At 59.2% G+C, this 15,936-nt stretch overlaps 2 protein-coding genes across 4 annotated transcripts in view; one reads left to right on the top strand and one right to left on the bottom strand.

Moving 5' to 3' along the window:
* The window catches only part of ADI1 (acireductone dioxygenase 1), a 10,368-nt gene extending 8,490 nt beyond the window's left edge, over positions 1-1,878 (top strand). The window contains exons 3-4 of the mRNA XM_059405089.1: positions 35-214; positions 963-1,878. Of these exons, the coding sequence (XP_059261072.1) occupies positions 35-214; positions 963-1,082 (300 nt within the window). The 3' untranslated portion in view covers positions 1,083-1,878. The remainder of the gene's footprint in view (positions 1-34; positions 215-962) is intronic.
* TRAPPC12 (trafficking protein particle complex subunit 12) overlaps positions 1,236-15,936 on the bottom strand; it is a 79,434-nt gene continuing 64,733 nt past the window's right edge. For 2 of the 3 annotated variants that reach the window (XM_059405085.1, XM_059405086.1), the window contains exons 10-12: positions 15,441-15,541; positions 14,786-14,873; positions 1,236-3,742 (exon numbers count right to left, since the gene is read on the bottom strand). In XM_059405085.1, coding sequence (XP_059261068.1) covers positions 3,209-3,742; positions 14,786-14,873; positions 15,441-15,541 — 723 coding nt within the window. In that variant the 3' untranslated portion in view covers positions 1,236-3,208. Of the gene's footprint in view, positions 3,743-6,822; positions 14,594-14,785; positions 14,874-15,440; positions 15,542-15,936 lie in introns of those variants that run through there. The other variant, XM_059405087.1, reaches the window with a different exon arrangement.

Genomic DNA, 15,936 nt, shown 5'->3' with positions numbered 1-15,936 from the left:
AGCCACGGCTGAGCCGCCCCCTCCGTCCTCCCAGATTAAGGTGTTCTACGAGGAGCACCTGCACCTGGATGACGAGATCCGCTACATCCTGGACGGCAGCGGCTACTTCGACGTGCGGGACAAGGAGGACCGGTGGATCCGCATCTTCATGGAGAAGGGGGACATGATAACGCTACCCGCCGGCATCTACCACCGCTTCTCGCTGGACGAGCGGGTAGGAGGGCCCTGGCCCGCGTGTGGGCGCGTGGACCCCAGTGTTCTGCCCCACGGGCCGGCTGGAGCTGCCCTCCCGCTGCCGCTGTCCCCACCGCGGGCTCCTGCCCACGTGGGCGGCCCCCCGAGGCCGGCAGCCTTGTCCCGTCCCTTCCTGCTCTCCGGTGCTGGGACCCGAGCCTCCTACTTTTGTGACCAGCACACGTGGGAGGTCGTTGCCACGGTCAATTTCCCAAAAGCCAAAATGGGATTGCAAGATCCCCACGTTTTTACTTTTAAGATTTTATTTGACACAGCAAGAGTTCAGAAGTGGGGGAGGGAGAGGCAGAAGCAGACCCGCCACAGAGCAGGGAGCCCATGGTGGGGCTTGATCCAGTTTCCCAGGATCATGACCTGAGCCACAGGCAGATGATTAACCCATGGAGCCACCCTGGCACCCCCCATTTTTGCTTTTGAGGGGCAATGCCACGCTGGCCTCCCTGGTGTTCAGCAGCCCGAGGGCCCTGTCCAGCGTGAGGGCGCTGGCGGGCAGGTCCGTGCGCGTCTGGGCAGACGCCAGGTTGTGGAGAGTGGGGATCAGCACCGAACCCCTGCAGCAGAGGCCTTGCTGCCTGACCCTGAGGCCTGCCGGCCGGCAGCTCATACCTACTGGCTCTGCGGGGAGAACGTGTGCGGCTAGGACCACCGCCGTGGCCAGCGACCTTGTCTTGGAGGCAGGGTTCACATCCCAACGTGTCTGTGTTTTCCAGAACTACGTGAAGGCCATGCGGCTGTTTGTGGGCGAACCTGTGTGGACGGCGTACAACCGGCCCGCTGACCACTTCGAGGCCCGGGGCCAGTACCTGGACTTTCTGGCTCAGACAGTGTAGTGGCACTCAGGGGCCAGGCCGCCTTCGCCCTGGTCCTGAGTCCCAGCAGAGAGCCTGTTCTCTTCCTCTTACGCCGTAGACATGGACCCTGGTGAGCTTTCCTTGGCAGGACTATCCAATCAGTGTGTTTAATGAAGGGAGCTTCATTATAAAAGTGGTTTTTTACGTGGCAGCGACTCTGGGACGGTGGACAAACCACATTCATTTCCCCTAATTCAAGGTCAGCTTGTATGAGGGTCCCCTCCCTCAGTGGGTGAGCCGGGGCTGCGCCATCCTACCGGCTCTGGGACTGTAAGCAGATGTCCACCTGCGCGGTGCCTGCCTCGTGAGAGCGTGTCACAGGAGAGGACAGGACCGGCCAGATAGACGGCACCCGTCTCCCAAAACCTGGCGGGCAGTGTTGTCGGGGCTGAGCTGTCCTGTGAGTGGAGGGACACTCGGAGCTGCTGAGGCCACTTTCTTGCTCAAAATTCAGTAGCTGCCCTAATCTTACACTCTTGGCTTATGGTCCCTAATCACCACGGTCGTGGTTGCTCGTGCATGTATGTGACACTATTTTATCTGCATTAGCATTTATTCACGGAGATTTCTGGGTTGATTTGCCTGTTAACTCTTCTACAAGCAAATTTTGACTTTAATAGGAAAACTACTGCATTATCTTTTTCCTCAATAATTTTGAGATACAGTTTTGCCTAATTTGTTACAGTAACAGAAAAATCCCAAATCAACTTCATGTTTTGATGGGCAGATCGTTTTAAGGATTTTTTAAACTGAATTAAAAATCTTCGTATTAAAATGCCTTTTTCATTGCCTCCACGTGGGTCTTGGGCACGTGTGCCCACGGCCCAAGTTGCGACGATCCTGCAGACTCAGTTTAAGGATTGGAGCGTGTGTGGGCACGGGAGGATGGTGGCGGGCCCCCTGGTTGTGTCCACCCCTGGCGGGGAAGTCGGGGAGGCTCTTCCTGACGACAGCACTCCCGTGGGGTTGGGCGCTCGTCCAAGGGGAATGTTGCAGAGGATGAATCCTTCGTAAAGGCATCGCCGTTAGGGCTCAGAGACCTCAGGGTCCTCCCAGGGAGCACAGAGGTCGGCCTCCCCAGTAGAACAGCCCTGCTCGCCGCCTTTGTTCGTGCGGTTGTTGCTTGAGAGAGACGCCCGCTCGCTGCACGAGGAGATCTCCGTGGACGTTACTTTGCAAACGCACCCTTTTAAAATTTTTATTTATTTTTTGAAGATTTATTTATTTGAGAGACAGCGTGGGGGCGGTTGGGAGAGGCTCTCTCCGGGCAGGTTCCCCACGGAGCGTGAGCTGGATGGGGCTCTGTCTCGGGCATCGTGACCGGAGATGAAGGCAGGTGCTCAAGTGACTGACTGCCTGGGTGCCCCCGAAGCATTTGTCTTTTTTTTTTTTTTTTTTTTTAAGATTTTATTTATTTATTTGACAGAGAGAGATCACAAGTAGGCAGAGAGGCAGGCAGAGAGAGAGGAGGAAGCAGGCTCCCTGCTGAGCAGAGAGGCCTATGCGGGGCTCGATCCCAGGACCCTGAGATCATGACCTGAGCCGAAGGCAGCGGCTTAACCCACTGAGCCACCCAGGCGCCCGCATTTGTCTTTTCTTAAGGGCAGATAAACCACAGGCGGCTTGAACTTCCTTAGCGGTGGCTGTGCCGAGGGGGGTGCGGACTGGACGGTCACGGAGGAGGAAGCTAACGGAAGTGCCAGGCAGCGAGGGCCCCGGGCGTGCCAGCGGGGAAGGGAGCCCCTGGGCCGTCCGCGGGTGGCCTTGTGAATGAGGGTAAGTGTATCCCCTGTTATTGCCGTCAAACTTGGGTTGAGGTCACTCGTTTGCGGAGGAATCGTGTTGCACAGAATCGATCGTGGCTACAGTAAGTGGAAGTCCTTGTCGGCGGCGCTGCCCTCTGCCCGCGGGGTGCTGTTGGCCGCCCAGAGCTTCGGGGGAGCGGAAATCAGTGGAATCAGGCCTGTGGGTGAGCAGGACAGGAACAGGGCCGGGGGCCCGGGGAGCCAGGGGCTGAGGGCTGGGGGTGTTGCACCCCAGGTGGTGAGAAGGTGCTGGAAGGAGATGCGCCCCCTGGGGGCCGGCTGGATGTCCGCGCCCGAGGCTCAGCCCTCGGGGTTGGCTCCCCGCCTGGTCTCGTCCACGGAACGTGCGTCACGCCACGTGTGTGATGCGAGCTCCTCGCTGCAAGTGACACAAAGCCAGCAGGAGGGAGCTTCCAGCAGGAGCGCGAGGCTGGTGGGACACCCGGGACTGCATCTGGGTGAAGGGACGGGAGTGTCCCCCCCTGCCTCTGGTCCTTGCCTCCGGGCCACCAGTCGGTCTTCCCATCCTTGGCAGGTGGGACGTCTCCGCACAGCAGCAACGTGCTGTCCCGCTTCCTGCCCAGCTCTGGTCCCGGCGCTTCCCTGCGACGGTCCTGGGCGGCCGCAGCTGGGGGGGCAGCCGGGGTGAGGACGGGCCCACCGAGCAGTCGTGCTGCGAGGGGCTACATGGGGCGGGGGGTGCCCGGGCCAACAGCCCAGACAGTGCCCTCCGCGTCCCGCAGATCCTGTGCGTGTGAAGTCGGACCAGCGTGGCGTGTGCAGCCACAGCACAAGTTCTGGATTGACTGGGCACGGACGTCCTGCACTCCACACCTGGGAAAAGAAACCACCCAGCATTTCCTGCTTTGCCAGAGGAGCGGGTCAGCCTGGGTTTTAAAACATCTCACGCAGTCGGCACAATGGCTTTGGGTTCGTCTAGGGAGATAAGAGACCCATCGGCAGAGTGTTGCCCTGGCCACTGGGCCCTGTGCCTGCTGAGCCTGTAGCCCCACGGCGGTCCTAAAGTTTCCAGAAAGAGCCACATCAGGATTACATGCGGGCTGGGGGGGGGCTCTGTCACCGGCGTCTGCCACTGGCTCAGGTCATGATCCAGGGTCCTGGGATCGAGCGCCACTTCGGGTTCCCTGATCTGCGGGGAGCCTGCTTCTCCCCTGATTCTGCCTGCTGCTCCCGGGCTTGTGCTCTTTTTCGCTCTCTGACAATAAAATCTTAAAAAGAAAAAAAAAAGGATCACACACGGACTTTGGAGGCCGCAGCTCTGGAGCAGAACCCACGGCCCCCAGTACCCTCTGCGTTCTGTGCCCCTCAGGAGTGGCCCCGACCTGCCCGCAAGCCTCGGCGGCAGGCAGCGAGCCGCCCGGGCAAAATGCCGCGCTGGGGCTTGCCCGCCCCCTCAGTTTCCTGCAGGTCTGGGCGCTGGATGACAGGGGTCTCGCAGGGGACTGCCTGCTCGTCCTCACGTGGCAGAGGGGGCGGTGGCTCTGGAACAGCCTTTCTCAGATGGGAATCCCAGCGCAGGCCCTGCCCTCACGGCCTCTCCTAACCCGTCACCCCCAGCGGCCCTGCCTCCTCACGCCAACCCCGGGGTCTAAGCCTTCACCATGAGTTTGGGGGGGTGTATGCGCAGCCCACCGCACATGGGTGGTAGAAGCTGAAAAACTGGGGCACCCAGGTGGCCCTGTTGTTAAGTGTCTGCCTTCAGTTTGGGTCTGGATCCCGGGGTCCTGGGATCGAGCCCCACATCGGGCTCCCTGCTCGGCGGGAAGCCTGCTTCTCCCTCTCCCACTCCCCCTGCTTGTGTTCCCTCTCTCGCTGTCTCTGTCAAATGAATAAAATCTTTAAGAAGAAAAAAAAAGCTGAAAAGCTTCCCTTTGGGAATCTGGAATTTAAGTTCTTTCTGTTGGTGAGAACACCAGCCTCTGCCTCCGCCTCCGCCTCCAGGCTGCCCACCAGGCCTCCACATTCCTCCCTGAACAAGAGCGCCCCCAGCTGGCTGCTGGAGAAACGACTCATGCTCGTGATTGGGAACGGAGCAGTGTTGCTGACCGTCGTGACCCCGGTGACCTTCCCACTGGAAGAGTCCTCGTGTGCAGCACACAGGACACGCCGGAGTCGCTCAGACGCCAGGGTCACAGGAAACCAGGGTCCGGTTGCTTTTCCCTTAACAGCCGAGGAGGAGGAGGACGAAGCCCGCCGGCCCCGAGGGGCAGGTGCAGATTTTCCGTCCGGGATTGCGCTCGTTGGTCAGAAAGCTCGAGTCCGTGCAAACAGCTCTGCCGCTGCGGCGCGTCCCGGGAGCGATGGCCGCTCAGCTGTCCCTGTCCCTGGAATTCCCTCGAGCGTGGTTTCGCTTCAGGCCCGGCGGGCGACAGGAGCCTCGCACCGGCCCCGCGATGACCCCGAGGCCGAGCCGGTGCGGGGAGAGCGGAGCCCGCTGTGGAGCCGGGTCTGGCCGGAGCTGCAGACGCCCGAGGCTCTGGAGGAAGAGCCGCAGCCGAGCCGGCCCCTGGGGGAGTGCAGGCCGGGGCCAGAGGCTCGGGGCTGCCGGAAGCCCCCACCGCCCTGGAGTCCAGCGCAGCCCACCTTGAGCCGCTTCTGCTCCGGCCTCCCTCCCCGGCTCAGTGTTTTCCAAGCGCGCGGGGCCGTGCTCTGCGGCTGGGATGCGCTGGCACGTGGTCTGGTCCTGTCGGGCCTGCGAACAGGACAGCAACCCTGTGGCCTGGGGCCGGTGGAGGCCGCGTGAGCCACCCTGGAAAGGGAGAGGGAGCGGTGCTCGGCAGGAGCCTTCCCTAGATCCCGGGGCGGCGGGCCAGCCTCTGCTGCTGGGGCCTGGAACCCTGGGAGGAGGAAAGGCGGGGGACCCGGTGCTGGTGGTGTGGAGCTGTGTGCAGCCCCCTCCTCTCCTGGGGACCGGCCGGCGCCACCCCCCACGTGCCGCGGGGCGCCGACCCCCTACTCTCCCTACCCTCCATCCCCCACCAATGCCGCTGGGCGCGGAGCACCCCCAGCCCCCTCTGCCGCCCCGCTGGACGCTTGCACACGTGGGCCGCAGGGCAGCCGGCTACCAGGACAACGGGGCTGTCTCCACTGTGCCTGACGGGGTAGCCTTGGTGGAGTGCGGTGGGCATTGGTCCGGGTCTATGTCACCTCCAGGGTCCAGCAGAGCAGGGCGCATTCAGGGTTAGTGGGTCACTCTGCTTGGCTGTGGGATACGGTCTAGGGATGGGTTTACTTAAATCTTAACACAAAGGAAAAGTGTGTGAACTGGATGGATCGCACGGGCTCTCCCGGGCGGCCAGCGACTCCCTCTCCCGCCTTGAAGGGGCGAGGTGGCCACTTGGGTGCCCTGCAGAGGCCCGGGCCCCAGCCCGCGGGGTCAAGTGCAGCTCCCAAGCCGCCCTGGCGCCCTCCTGCCTGGCAGTGCTGGTCACGCAAACGAGGTTGGGGAAGGGGGTGAATCCGGGGCACAGATACCAGTTTGCCGGGGAACCGTGGGTCCGTCCTGCAGGAGTCTGTGCCGTGCCCGCTGCCCCACGCACAAGTGACCTGGGGCTGGCGAGCTCGCGGTCCACAGACAGGCCCCACGGGACCCCTCGTGCTGTTGGCCCAGGCTGGAGGGACGGGCCCGCGCACCTCCCCAGAGCCGCCGGATTTGGAGGAAAACCCTCAAGCTGAAAGGGTTCCAGTGACGTCACCAGGTTTTATTTTTCTTCTCAGAGAGAAAGCTTTGAAAACCTCAATATCTCAGTCTTTTCGGCTCTTTCTCTTAACGTATAATCTGTATTTGAAGAGCTGTGATGAGGCGGTTTGCCAGGTAAGTACTATATTTGTTTTTATTACAAAAATGGATAGAAACACAGTTTTGCTTTATGCAATAAATGTTTGTATCAGTCTTTTTTTTTTTTTTTTTTTTTTAAGATTTTATTTGACAGAGTGCGCAAGTGGGAGGGAGGGGACAGGCAGAGGGACGAGCAGGCTCCCCGCTGAACGGGCAGCCCCATGCGGGGCTTGATCCGAGGACCCGGGATCTTGACCTGAGCTGAAGGCAGAGGCTTAGCCGGTTGAGCCACCCAGAGGCCCCTATATCACAGTCTTAAAAATGGGTATTTTAAAATGTGTTAGAAGAGCTAGATTGTTAAGTAATCTCTGTGCTCAACCTGGCGCTCGAACTCCTTACCTGGACACTGAATCACATGCTCTGTGGACTGAGACATGCAGGTGCCCCAAGAGCTACTTCCTTTTTTTTTTTTTTTTTAGATTTTATTTATTTGACAGAGACACCCTGAGAGAGGAACACAAGCAGGGGGAGAGAGAGAAGCAGGCTTCCCGCCGAGCACGGAGCCCGATGCAGGGCTCGATCCCAGGACCCCAGGATCATGATCTGAGCTGAAGGCAGAAGCATAACGACTGAGCCCCCCAGGCGCCCCAAGAGCTACATCTTTAAAGGACTCCTGCCAGCAGTTCCCTGGTGAGGGAATTCTCAGGTACTCTAGATTTTCTTTAAAAGCAGGAAATCATGGCTGAGGAGCAGGACATGGGACCCAAATGCCACTTGCAAGTGCAGAGTGTCAGAGCTGAAGGCAATCAAGACCCAGCAGAAGCAAGAGAAACTGTTCCCTCTCAACTCCCTCGGAGAGTCTGGACAGGGTCTTGCGCAGAGACTGGGCACCGGCCATGAGCTTTCCCGTGCGACCCACGAATGCTCTCGTCCCCTTCCGTAGCGCAGGATGGCACAAGCCCCAACCGTCTGGTTGTTCTTGGGGCTCATGTTCTTACGGGTCCCCGTCCCTACACAATCAAACTCTGCCGTTCACCTCCCTTATGCGTCAGTGAGATCATTGTGCTGAGGAACCCGGCGGGCGCAGCAGAAACGTCTTGTCCCCTGCAGCCGGCGCAGCCAGCAGTGTCTGTACCGGCCGGACCCGCCTCCCGCCGCGGCTGCTGCCCGAGCTCCGGGGCCTCCGACCAGCGCGGCCCGCACAAGGCGAGGGCTTGTATGGGCCGGAGCCGCGGTCTCCGCCTGTGGTTCTCGGGGAAGGGAGAACAGACCGTCTGGCCCTTCGTATGCTCCGAGAGCAGCACTCGCTCCTCGGCTGTGACAGCTGGCGGACGGTTGTCACAAGCACGCCTGGTTTCTATTGGTCTTTTACTCTCGGAGCTGGTCGGGTTCTGTGTCTTCTGTCCCACAGCGCAGCTGCCATGGGGCAGAACACAGGCCCCGGCCCGGGGAGCCCGCCCTGCAGACCGGCGGCTGGACCCGCGCCGCTGGGCATGGTGGGCCCGGGAGGCAGACACCTTGCCCAGGGACTTCTAGAGGCCGCAGCTCGGAAGCCGGCACGGGAGACGCATTCAAGGGCTGCGGAGTGCTCGCCGCCGAGCTTGGGGACCCCACGTGGGCGTGAGCCGGTCACGCGACGGTTCGATCAGCAGGGGGTCACGCACCAACCTGAAGGGCATTTCCACACAGCGAGGTGCGCCCCGAACTACCACAGCCCCCCGCCCAGGGGCACGTTCCTCTAAGGCGTCAGTCTGGCTCCGAGAGGCCCAAGCTCGGCTGCGGCGGTTAACCCTGTGTTTGTCTCATGCACTTTTGCCTGCGGGCGGCTCGGCCCCACGGCCCGGCCTTGAGGCGCGCCAGCACGTTCGCCCTGGGCGGTGCGCCGGGTGGGGCACTCTCGCGGCTGACCTGACGGGACCCGGCCCGAAGCCACCGCGGCTCTGTCCGCCGCACGAGCTCCCGATTTGTCAAGGGCTGTCGTCCTCGGTCCCAGTGTCGTCTCGCGGGTGCTGGGACGGCCCCGTTCCGGGAGCGCCTGCCCGGGGTCCGAGATCAGCGGGTCACCGGAGGCACCTCGATTCTCTCGGGAAGCCGGACGTGCGGGTTAGCCCGGTCTGCCCGCTCGCGCCCAGCAGGTCTCGGCTTGGCGGCTGACTCCGAGCCTGAGCTCCCGGGGCCGAGACGGCTGCCCCTTCCTCATTCTGCGGGCGCGGTCTGCGCTCCTCACCCCGTAAACCTTTCTACCTCTGACGGCAGCCTCTACCGCCGGAGCCTCTGAACTGGCTCTTCACAGGAAAACGGCTTTAGGGGGCGCCCGGCACAGACCGCGGCCTCACTGGTGTCTGCGGGAAGGACCGGGTGGAAACGGAGCGTAGCGGCCCGGCCAGGGACCCCCTTAACCCAGCGAAGGAGTCCCGGCAGAACTAAAGTGGACGTCCAGTACAAACTCCCTCCTAAAATCCAAAGAATTACAAACCCCGCGTCCCAGCACCGCGGCTTAACATCTGTTCTAGAATGGGAGCCCGGAAGCTACGGGAAGCTGCGGGAATGGCAGACTCTAAGCTTGTTCCGTGTCCTAAGAACTGGGCTTGGTCAGGTCGGCGGCTCCAAGATCCGGCCCGACCCACGTGTGGGTGCACCCCGTCTGCGGCCACGTGGGAGGCAGACGCGTGTGCCGGCGCCCCGTGCAGCCAGGGTCCCCGCACCCCGCGGCCAGCGCTCGGGGCACGCCGGCCGCGGGGACGAAGGTGAGAGGCCGTCGGGAGAGCCACGAGCACGAAGCAGCACGGTGAACATCAAGGGTCTCCAAATCAGACAGAACGCGACGCCTGCTTTAATTAGATGCAGAAACCTCCACAAGACTTAAAAATTCCAGAATCGTTGTTGAAAGAACGGCTGTAGCTGTAATTTCTCAGCAGCTTTTTACAAGCGGTCCCCGAGGCGCCAGACGGGCCGGCGGAGCCCGGCTGCTCCCCTCTGGCCGCGCCGCCCGACCCCTGAGGCTGCGGGGATGCCCTTCCCAGGTCCAAGGCCACAGAGAACATCCTAGAGACGGAGGCCTCGTGTGGACGACCTCCCGAGATCAGTGATAACGAAGACGAGGGGGACCCCGGGTGTGGCCCGACCTGTGATCACAGCTGATGTCCGGAGTCTGACAGGATCAGTTTTTTAACTTAATTCATTGTAGGCCTTTCTCCCAAGCTAGAATAAAACTGTCCCCGGAGGGAAAGCGGCAGCCTGAGGTCCCTGAGCAGGGCCCGCCCGTTGACACGGGGGCTGCTCCCGCTCTCTGGATCCGGCAACAAGGTCCTGCAGAGCTCTTCCACGCCACGAGTGCGGCCCCAGAAGCAGCTCCTGTCCCGTCCGTCTTGACCAGCCCCGAAACCGCCCCTGCTCCTGTGTCCGCGGCGGCCGCGGATCCGGTGAAGAGGACGACTCTGGGACAGCACCGTTGTGCTCCTCAGAACAGGGAAGGGAACCTTCGGCAGCGGGCGGCCACGGTGTGGGAGCAGGTGCTTAAGCCCCTGACGTCCAGCCAGAGACTCGAGCCTCTCCGTGCCTTTGCGGTGTAGACTTGCTACCCGTGGCTTCCCCAGGACTCAGAGCAGTGCTTGGAAATGCAGACTTGAGGGAGCGGTTTCTCAGCAGAGGGGAAGAGGGACGGGTTTGCCTCGTTGGCTCCCGTTAGAGAGGAACCGAAGGATATCTGTGTCTATCAGCAGACACGTTTTTGTGCCACACGGAACCAAACTGTACCAACAGGAAGCCTAGGTCTCTAGAAACAGGCAAATTGGTATACGCTTTACAATCTAGAGAATACTAATGTGAGAGTTCACAACTGCTGTTGGCATTCTCAGGCTTCAAAAATTCTAATGTGATCGAAGCTACTAGAAATAATAAGGAAAACATTCCTGTACGCAAGGAAAGTGTGATTTTGGTAAAAGGAGTTGAGGAACAGATACGCTTTTGGTGAGGCTGAAGAAAGCTGCAGGTTTGTGGAAAAAGAATCTTTAAAAAAAAAAAAAGGTTTTCTTTGTCAGCACATGCACGCGCAAGCAGGGGGAGGGCCAGAGGCGGGGGGAGAAGCAGGCTCCCCGCTGAGCAGGGAGCCCCTGAGGTGGCTCCATCCCAGGACCCTGGATCATGACTTGAGTCCGATGCTTAACGGACTGAGTCCCCAGAAAAGGACATCTTTGAAGAGAAATTTCAATGTGTAGTCAAGCTGGCTAAGGTTAAAATTTAGTTTTAATATCAGAGCAAGTGGAACAAAATTGGTTTTTACTCTTAAAATGAAATTTTCTTGGACTTCAGTTTTGCTGTTAACAGACTGTGAAAGTTTCTTTACCTTTTAAATAATGTGCCAAGGAGCCAAGATTGTGCACCAGGTCTTCAGTTTCTGGCACTCTGAAGAAAACGACCTAATCAAGTACTCTTTTCGACGATGGTCTGTGACCCTCTTCAGTCAAGTGTCCAAACGTGCTGATATTCTGGACAAAATTCCCAGAATCGAATTCTAAACAAGGCCTTTCATTGACTCTGAACTACGTTTTGAGAATTTCCAGAGGGTCCCTGGACCATCTCACAAGATTTGTTCCCACTTCTACTAAGAATGACGTTGGGTTAAGGAAGCTTATCTGGTGTGGAATTCTATGGAAAGCACGTCACATACATGATGATGAACTTTCTTAGGTTGTGCCGTAAGGGGGAGTATGAGTATGTCCTATGAATTACATGAAAATCCTAGAAACCTAGTATGTCCTGGAGACTGTTGGTTGGAATTCCAGTTGTCTTAAAATGTACGGAAATAAGCACCTTGCTCGGTCAATTCCATTATAACGAACTCGCCTGGGGTCGTGAACAGCGGGCAGTGAAGGTCCTGTCTGGTTACAGACCCGCTGCTTCGCTGTGATGCTGGGGCCACAGCATTCCCGCAATGGCACCTCACCTTCAGGGAGAGTCAAGGAATGGACTCGACAAGGATGGGCTTCTGAGAATCTCCCAACCAAAAAGTGAGCTGGGTAAGGCTTTCTGGAACTAACGGATCACGGATTCAAGCGGGACAAGTACCACACGGGGCTGCATGAATTCAGGAGAACAATCATTCCGGGACTTCTGCTTTGAAACACTGCCCGTTCTTTTGTTTTTCCAGATTTAAGGAAACCACCTTCTCGTAAGGTTTCAACGATTTAAGATACACCTTTGTGAACAAAGAGGAAACAGTGTCTCTTGCTACCCGATCCCTCCAGGATCTACCAACTTAGGATTCTCATCTTAGTGGCCTTATCTGTGATGACTGTGCTCAGATTCCACTCCGGTGACAGGACATGATTGAGAAGGCTCGTTACATTACTAGGCCTGACTAGAACATTCTATCTGAAAGCGACGTCACGACTCGGAGATGATCAGCTTTTGGGAACTGAGGCTGACTTTATGGAGCCAGTGAGACCCTGGGGGCACATCATCCTGGCCTCTCGCTTACGGGATGCCTGGTGGCCTGGCCTGTCTGCATGGAAGGGCACATCCTGGCAGGCCCAGAAACCTCAGGATATTTTGGGGACCTTGAGAAGAGAGGAATTCACCTAAATCTGTATGTACTGCAGGCAAAGTCTGACGGCAGGTCCTTGGTGTGGGTTCTTAGCCTGGAGAGGCTTCTGAGATTCATCTAGGACCTTTTATGGAAAGTTCCAGCAAAGCAGATTTAATAGAGCCTATACAGTAAGCCCTGTTTTCTGCACTTCTGTAAATAACCAGGCTGGGTCACTGAAATGACTTCACTGGGAACCAGATTTAGTCTTGCTCTGGGTGCTCTGATGGAAGTCGGGGGGCTATGCGGACTCTGTGCTTCCCTAAGACGCCTCCGCAGATCGCAGAGTCTACGCGGACTCTGTGCTTCCCTAACATGCCTCCGCGGATCGCAGAGTCTATGCTGCTCCTGGCTCCGAGGTTCTGTCTTCTACCTGTAAAATGGGCCAGGTCCCAACTTCTACTTTCCTCTTGCATTTGGCTGCAACTCTCCAAACTGAAGTTTCCACTTCCCCCTGCCCTGCTCACTTGGGGCTGTCGGGAACCAGAACTGGCCGTTTCCTGCAGCCATGGCAGCTGCGGCTGAGCTGCCCCCCCCAACTCGGGGAAACCACCCCTGCTCCCGTGTGGACAGTCTCTGTGCCCACTGCTGTGTGGGCCACGCGGAAAGCTCACTAGTGACGGTCACACTGCAGGCCAGGGCCAACCGTCCGAAGGCTTCCACACATCTGAAGCTGCTCCGAGCGCCAGGGCTTGGAAAGTGGGCGGCGGCCTGTGCCACTGACTCGGCTGGTTTCCTGCTGTCCCCACAGAAGGGTCTCTTAGCAAACACCGGGTTACTCGCCCCCCGCCCGACTCGGCAGCCTCTTGCACAGCTGCCTCCCGAAATGAGGCCCAACTGCTTAGTGGAACGAAGCTCCTGTGAGGACTGGGCGACGGGGTCAGTGAGCGGCTCCGGCCCCGGCGGCAGAAAGTCCTGGAGACGGCGAAGGGAGGGCTCTGGCAGCGGAGGATGTGTCCCCCACCGTAGGCTACTTCGGCAAATGGATTATTTCGAGCTGAAGACAGTCAGGATGCAGCACGGGTACGGAAAACACTGACCTCTCCCCGAACGACATAGAAGGGTTGGGGTGGGGGTCTCGCTCAGAGGGGGAGCTGTTCCCGGCTGTAAACTCTGACCTGTCCAGGGGGGCAAAGTTCTGTGAATCCCCCGCTCTCCCCAGGCCCTGCCTTAGCTCAGGATGGCACAGAAGCCTCAGTCGCCTGGCTAGTCCTTGAGGCTCCTGTCCTTATGGGTCCCTTGTACGTAATGAAACCTTTCTCCCATTTATCTGTCACCTGGCTCATCAGACCAACCAGAGGTCCTAGCGGGTAGAGCGGAAAACGCCTCCCGCTACTCTAAATACTGAAGCGACTGCCCCGACACGCACGATGAAGAAACACCGAAATCGAGGCGTGCTTGGTTCAGAGAGACCCCCGAGCGCACCCGCTTGTGCACTCTCCGTGTTCTCCCTCGGGGCGTGCTGCGCTCGGGCCCCTCTCTCCTCCCTGTGACAGACGAACCACAGAAGAAATATGGTGGAATCTTGCCCTGTCGCCGGGCCTGGCCACGGAGTGTGGCGTCAGCTGGAAAGGAACCGGGTGAATCAAAGTGACACGCGTAGTTCTGGGGTGTGACGGGGACGGAGAGCAGGGGCAGGGCGGTCGGCTTGGTGCTTCTCTGCTTTTATGCCCAGACGTACGGGATTTACAGACGGAGGACGGTTTATGATAGTTTTCAGCTTTTCTCCGAGCATATTCAGAATTATGAGATGAAGCAGCTCAGCTTCCGAGAATAAAAAAAAGGGACCCAGTGCCTCCTCGGAGCCACCGCGGCGCCTGTCTGCCATCCCCAGAGCCTGTCACCCCCGGACTCCTATCCGCCGGCAGAGCCGCAGGCACGGAGCTCGCTGCAGTCGGACGAGCTGTCCGGCAGTCCGGCAGTCCGGCCTCCGCGCGGCTCCGCACGAAGACGGCTCCCCGCACCCACGAAAGGTTTTACTGAGTCCGCCGGTGGTTTCCTGTAGGAGCTCCCACACATGCCGCTCGCGGAGGCCCTGGGGCTCCGGAGGGCGAGGGCCCTAGGCCAGCTTGAGGCACTGCGTGTTGAAGCTGTCGCCCTCCTTGCCGGCGACCGCCTCGAGCAGCGCCTGCTTCTTCTGCATGCTGCGGGAGGACTCCAGCTCGTACATGGTGGTCAGGTTGAAGAGCACGCTCTCGTGCAGGTAGTGCTTGGGGTCCCGCCGGACCATGGCCTCCAGCTGCCGGAGGGACTCCTTGAGTTTGCCCCGGTAGAGCAGGCACACGGCGGCATTGTTGTTGGCCTGGAGGGGGGGAGGCGCGCACAGGGTCGGACCCGGCCACTGGCGGTCTGCACGGGGGCCCCGTCCTGGGCGAGTGGCGGGGGGAGCCGCCGAGGCTGGCCCTGCCGGGAACCTCCCAACCCCGCTGGGACAGGCGCCCGTGGACGCCGCACGGGCTCCGGATGTGAGTCCCCGGCTCTCGTGGGACCTTACCACGGCATTTGTTGGGTCGATCCTGAGGATTTCTGTGAAGAATCTGTGGGCTTCGGCAAAGTTATTCTGGCCAAGGTGCAGGAATGCTCTGGAACACAAAGGACAGGGGAGCAGGCAGGCAGAGGGGTGGAGGGCACGGGCAGGAGCGTGCCCCATCTCGTCGGCGTAACTCTGAGCAGCCGGGGGCTGGGGGGACACCGCGGTTGGATGAAGCACATCGCGCCCTGGCGGGCAGATCGCACTCTTGCTAGGTGACCTAGGACTTCAGTACCTTCCTGCTGAATAAACGGACACTTTCTGCGGTGGCGTGAGCTCTGCACTGGGCACAGGCTCCATCTTAAGGACACCCCACCCCCACCCCGACACTGTGTGTGCGAACCCTGTGGACATGTAAATGAGGCATCGAAGCAGCTGGGGGAGGCTAGAGAGGATAAACATTTATGCAAATTTATGTTGAAAACAGGGACAATATAAACATTTTAAAATCTGCTGAGACTGAAAGGTACCTAAGTTCAAGGAGACATCAGTGGGCGTGTTGGGTGGTGAGGGGCTTGGGGATCAGGTCTAGGGCACCGGGTGGCACGCCTTCCCCAAGGGGCTTTACTCAGCGTCTGAGCTCTTGGGAAATTTGAGAAAATAGTCTTCAGAGGTTTACCTGTTCATTAAGACCATTGTCTTGCCTTGCAGTCCATCCAGTTTGTGGGTGACTTTCTCCACGTCTTGAAAATACTTCTCGGCTGTTTTTATGTCTCCAATCTGCTCTGACAAAGTCAGTTCAGGAGACAGGATCAGGAGGTGCACATCCACGCGCAAGCCGCCCGACACGTTAACCTCAGAACGTGCGCTTGCAGCGGGTGGGGGAACGGTAATGTCGCTGGTCATTACCCGTTACCGCGCCGGTCGGTAATGTCGCTGGTCATTACACGTTACCGCGCCGGTCGGTAATGTAGCTGGTCATTACCCGTTAACGTGCCGGTCGGTAATGTCGCTGGTCATTACCTGTTACCGCGCCGGTCGGTAATGTCGCTTGTCATTACCCGATACAGCGCCGGTCGGTAATGTCTCAGGTCATTACCCGTTACCGCGCCGGTCGGTAATGTCGCTGGTCATTACCCGTTACCGCGCCGGTCGGTAATGTCGCCGGTCATTAC

The sequence above is a fragment of the Mustela nigripes genome, chromosome 7 (assembly GCF_022355385.1).
Source record: "Mustela nigripes isolate SB6536 chromosome 7, MUSNIG.SB6536, whole genome shotgun sequence".
Lineage (NCBI taxonomy): Eukaryota > Metazoa > Chordata > Mammalia > Carnivora > Mustelidae > Mustela > Mustela nigripes.
This window is presented reverse-complemented; position numbering and strand designations above follow the sequence as displayed.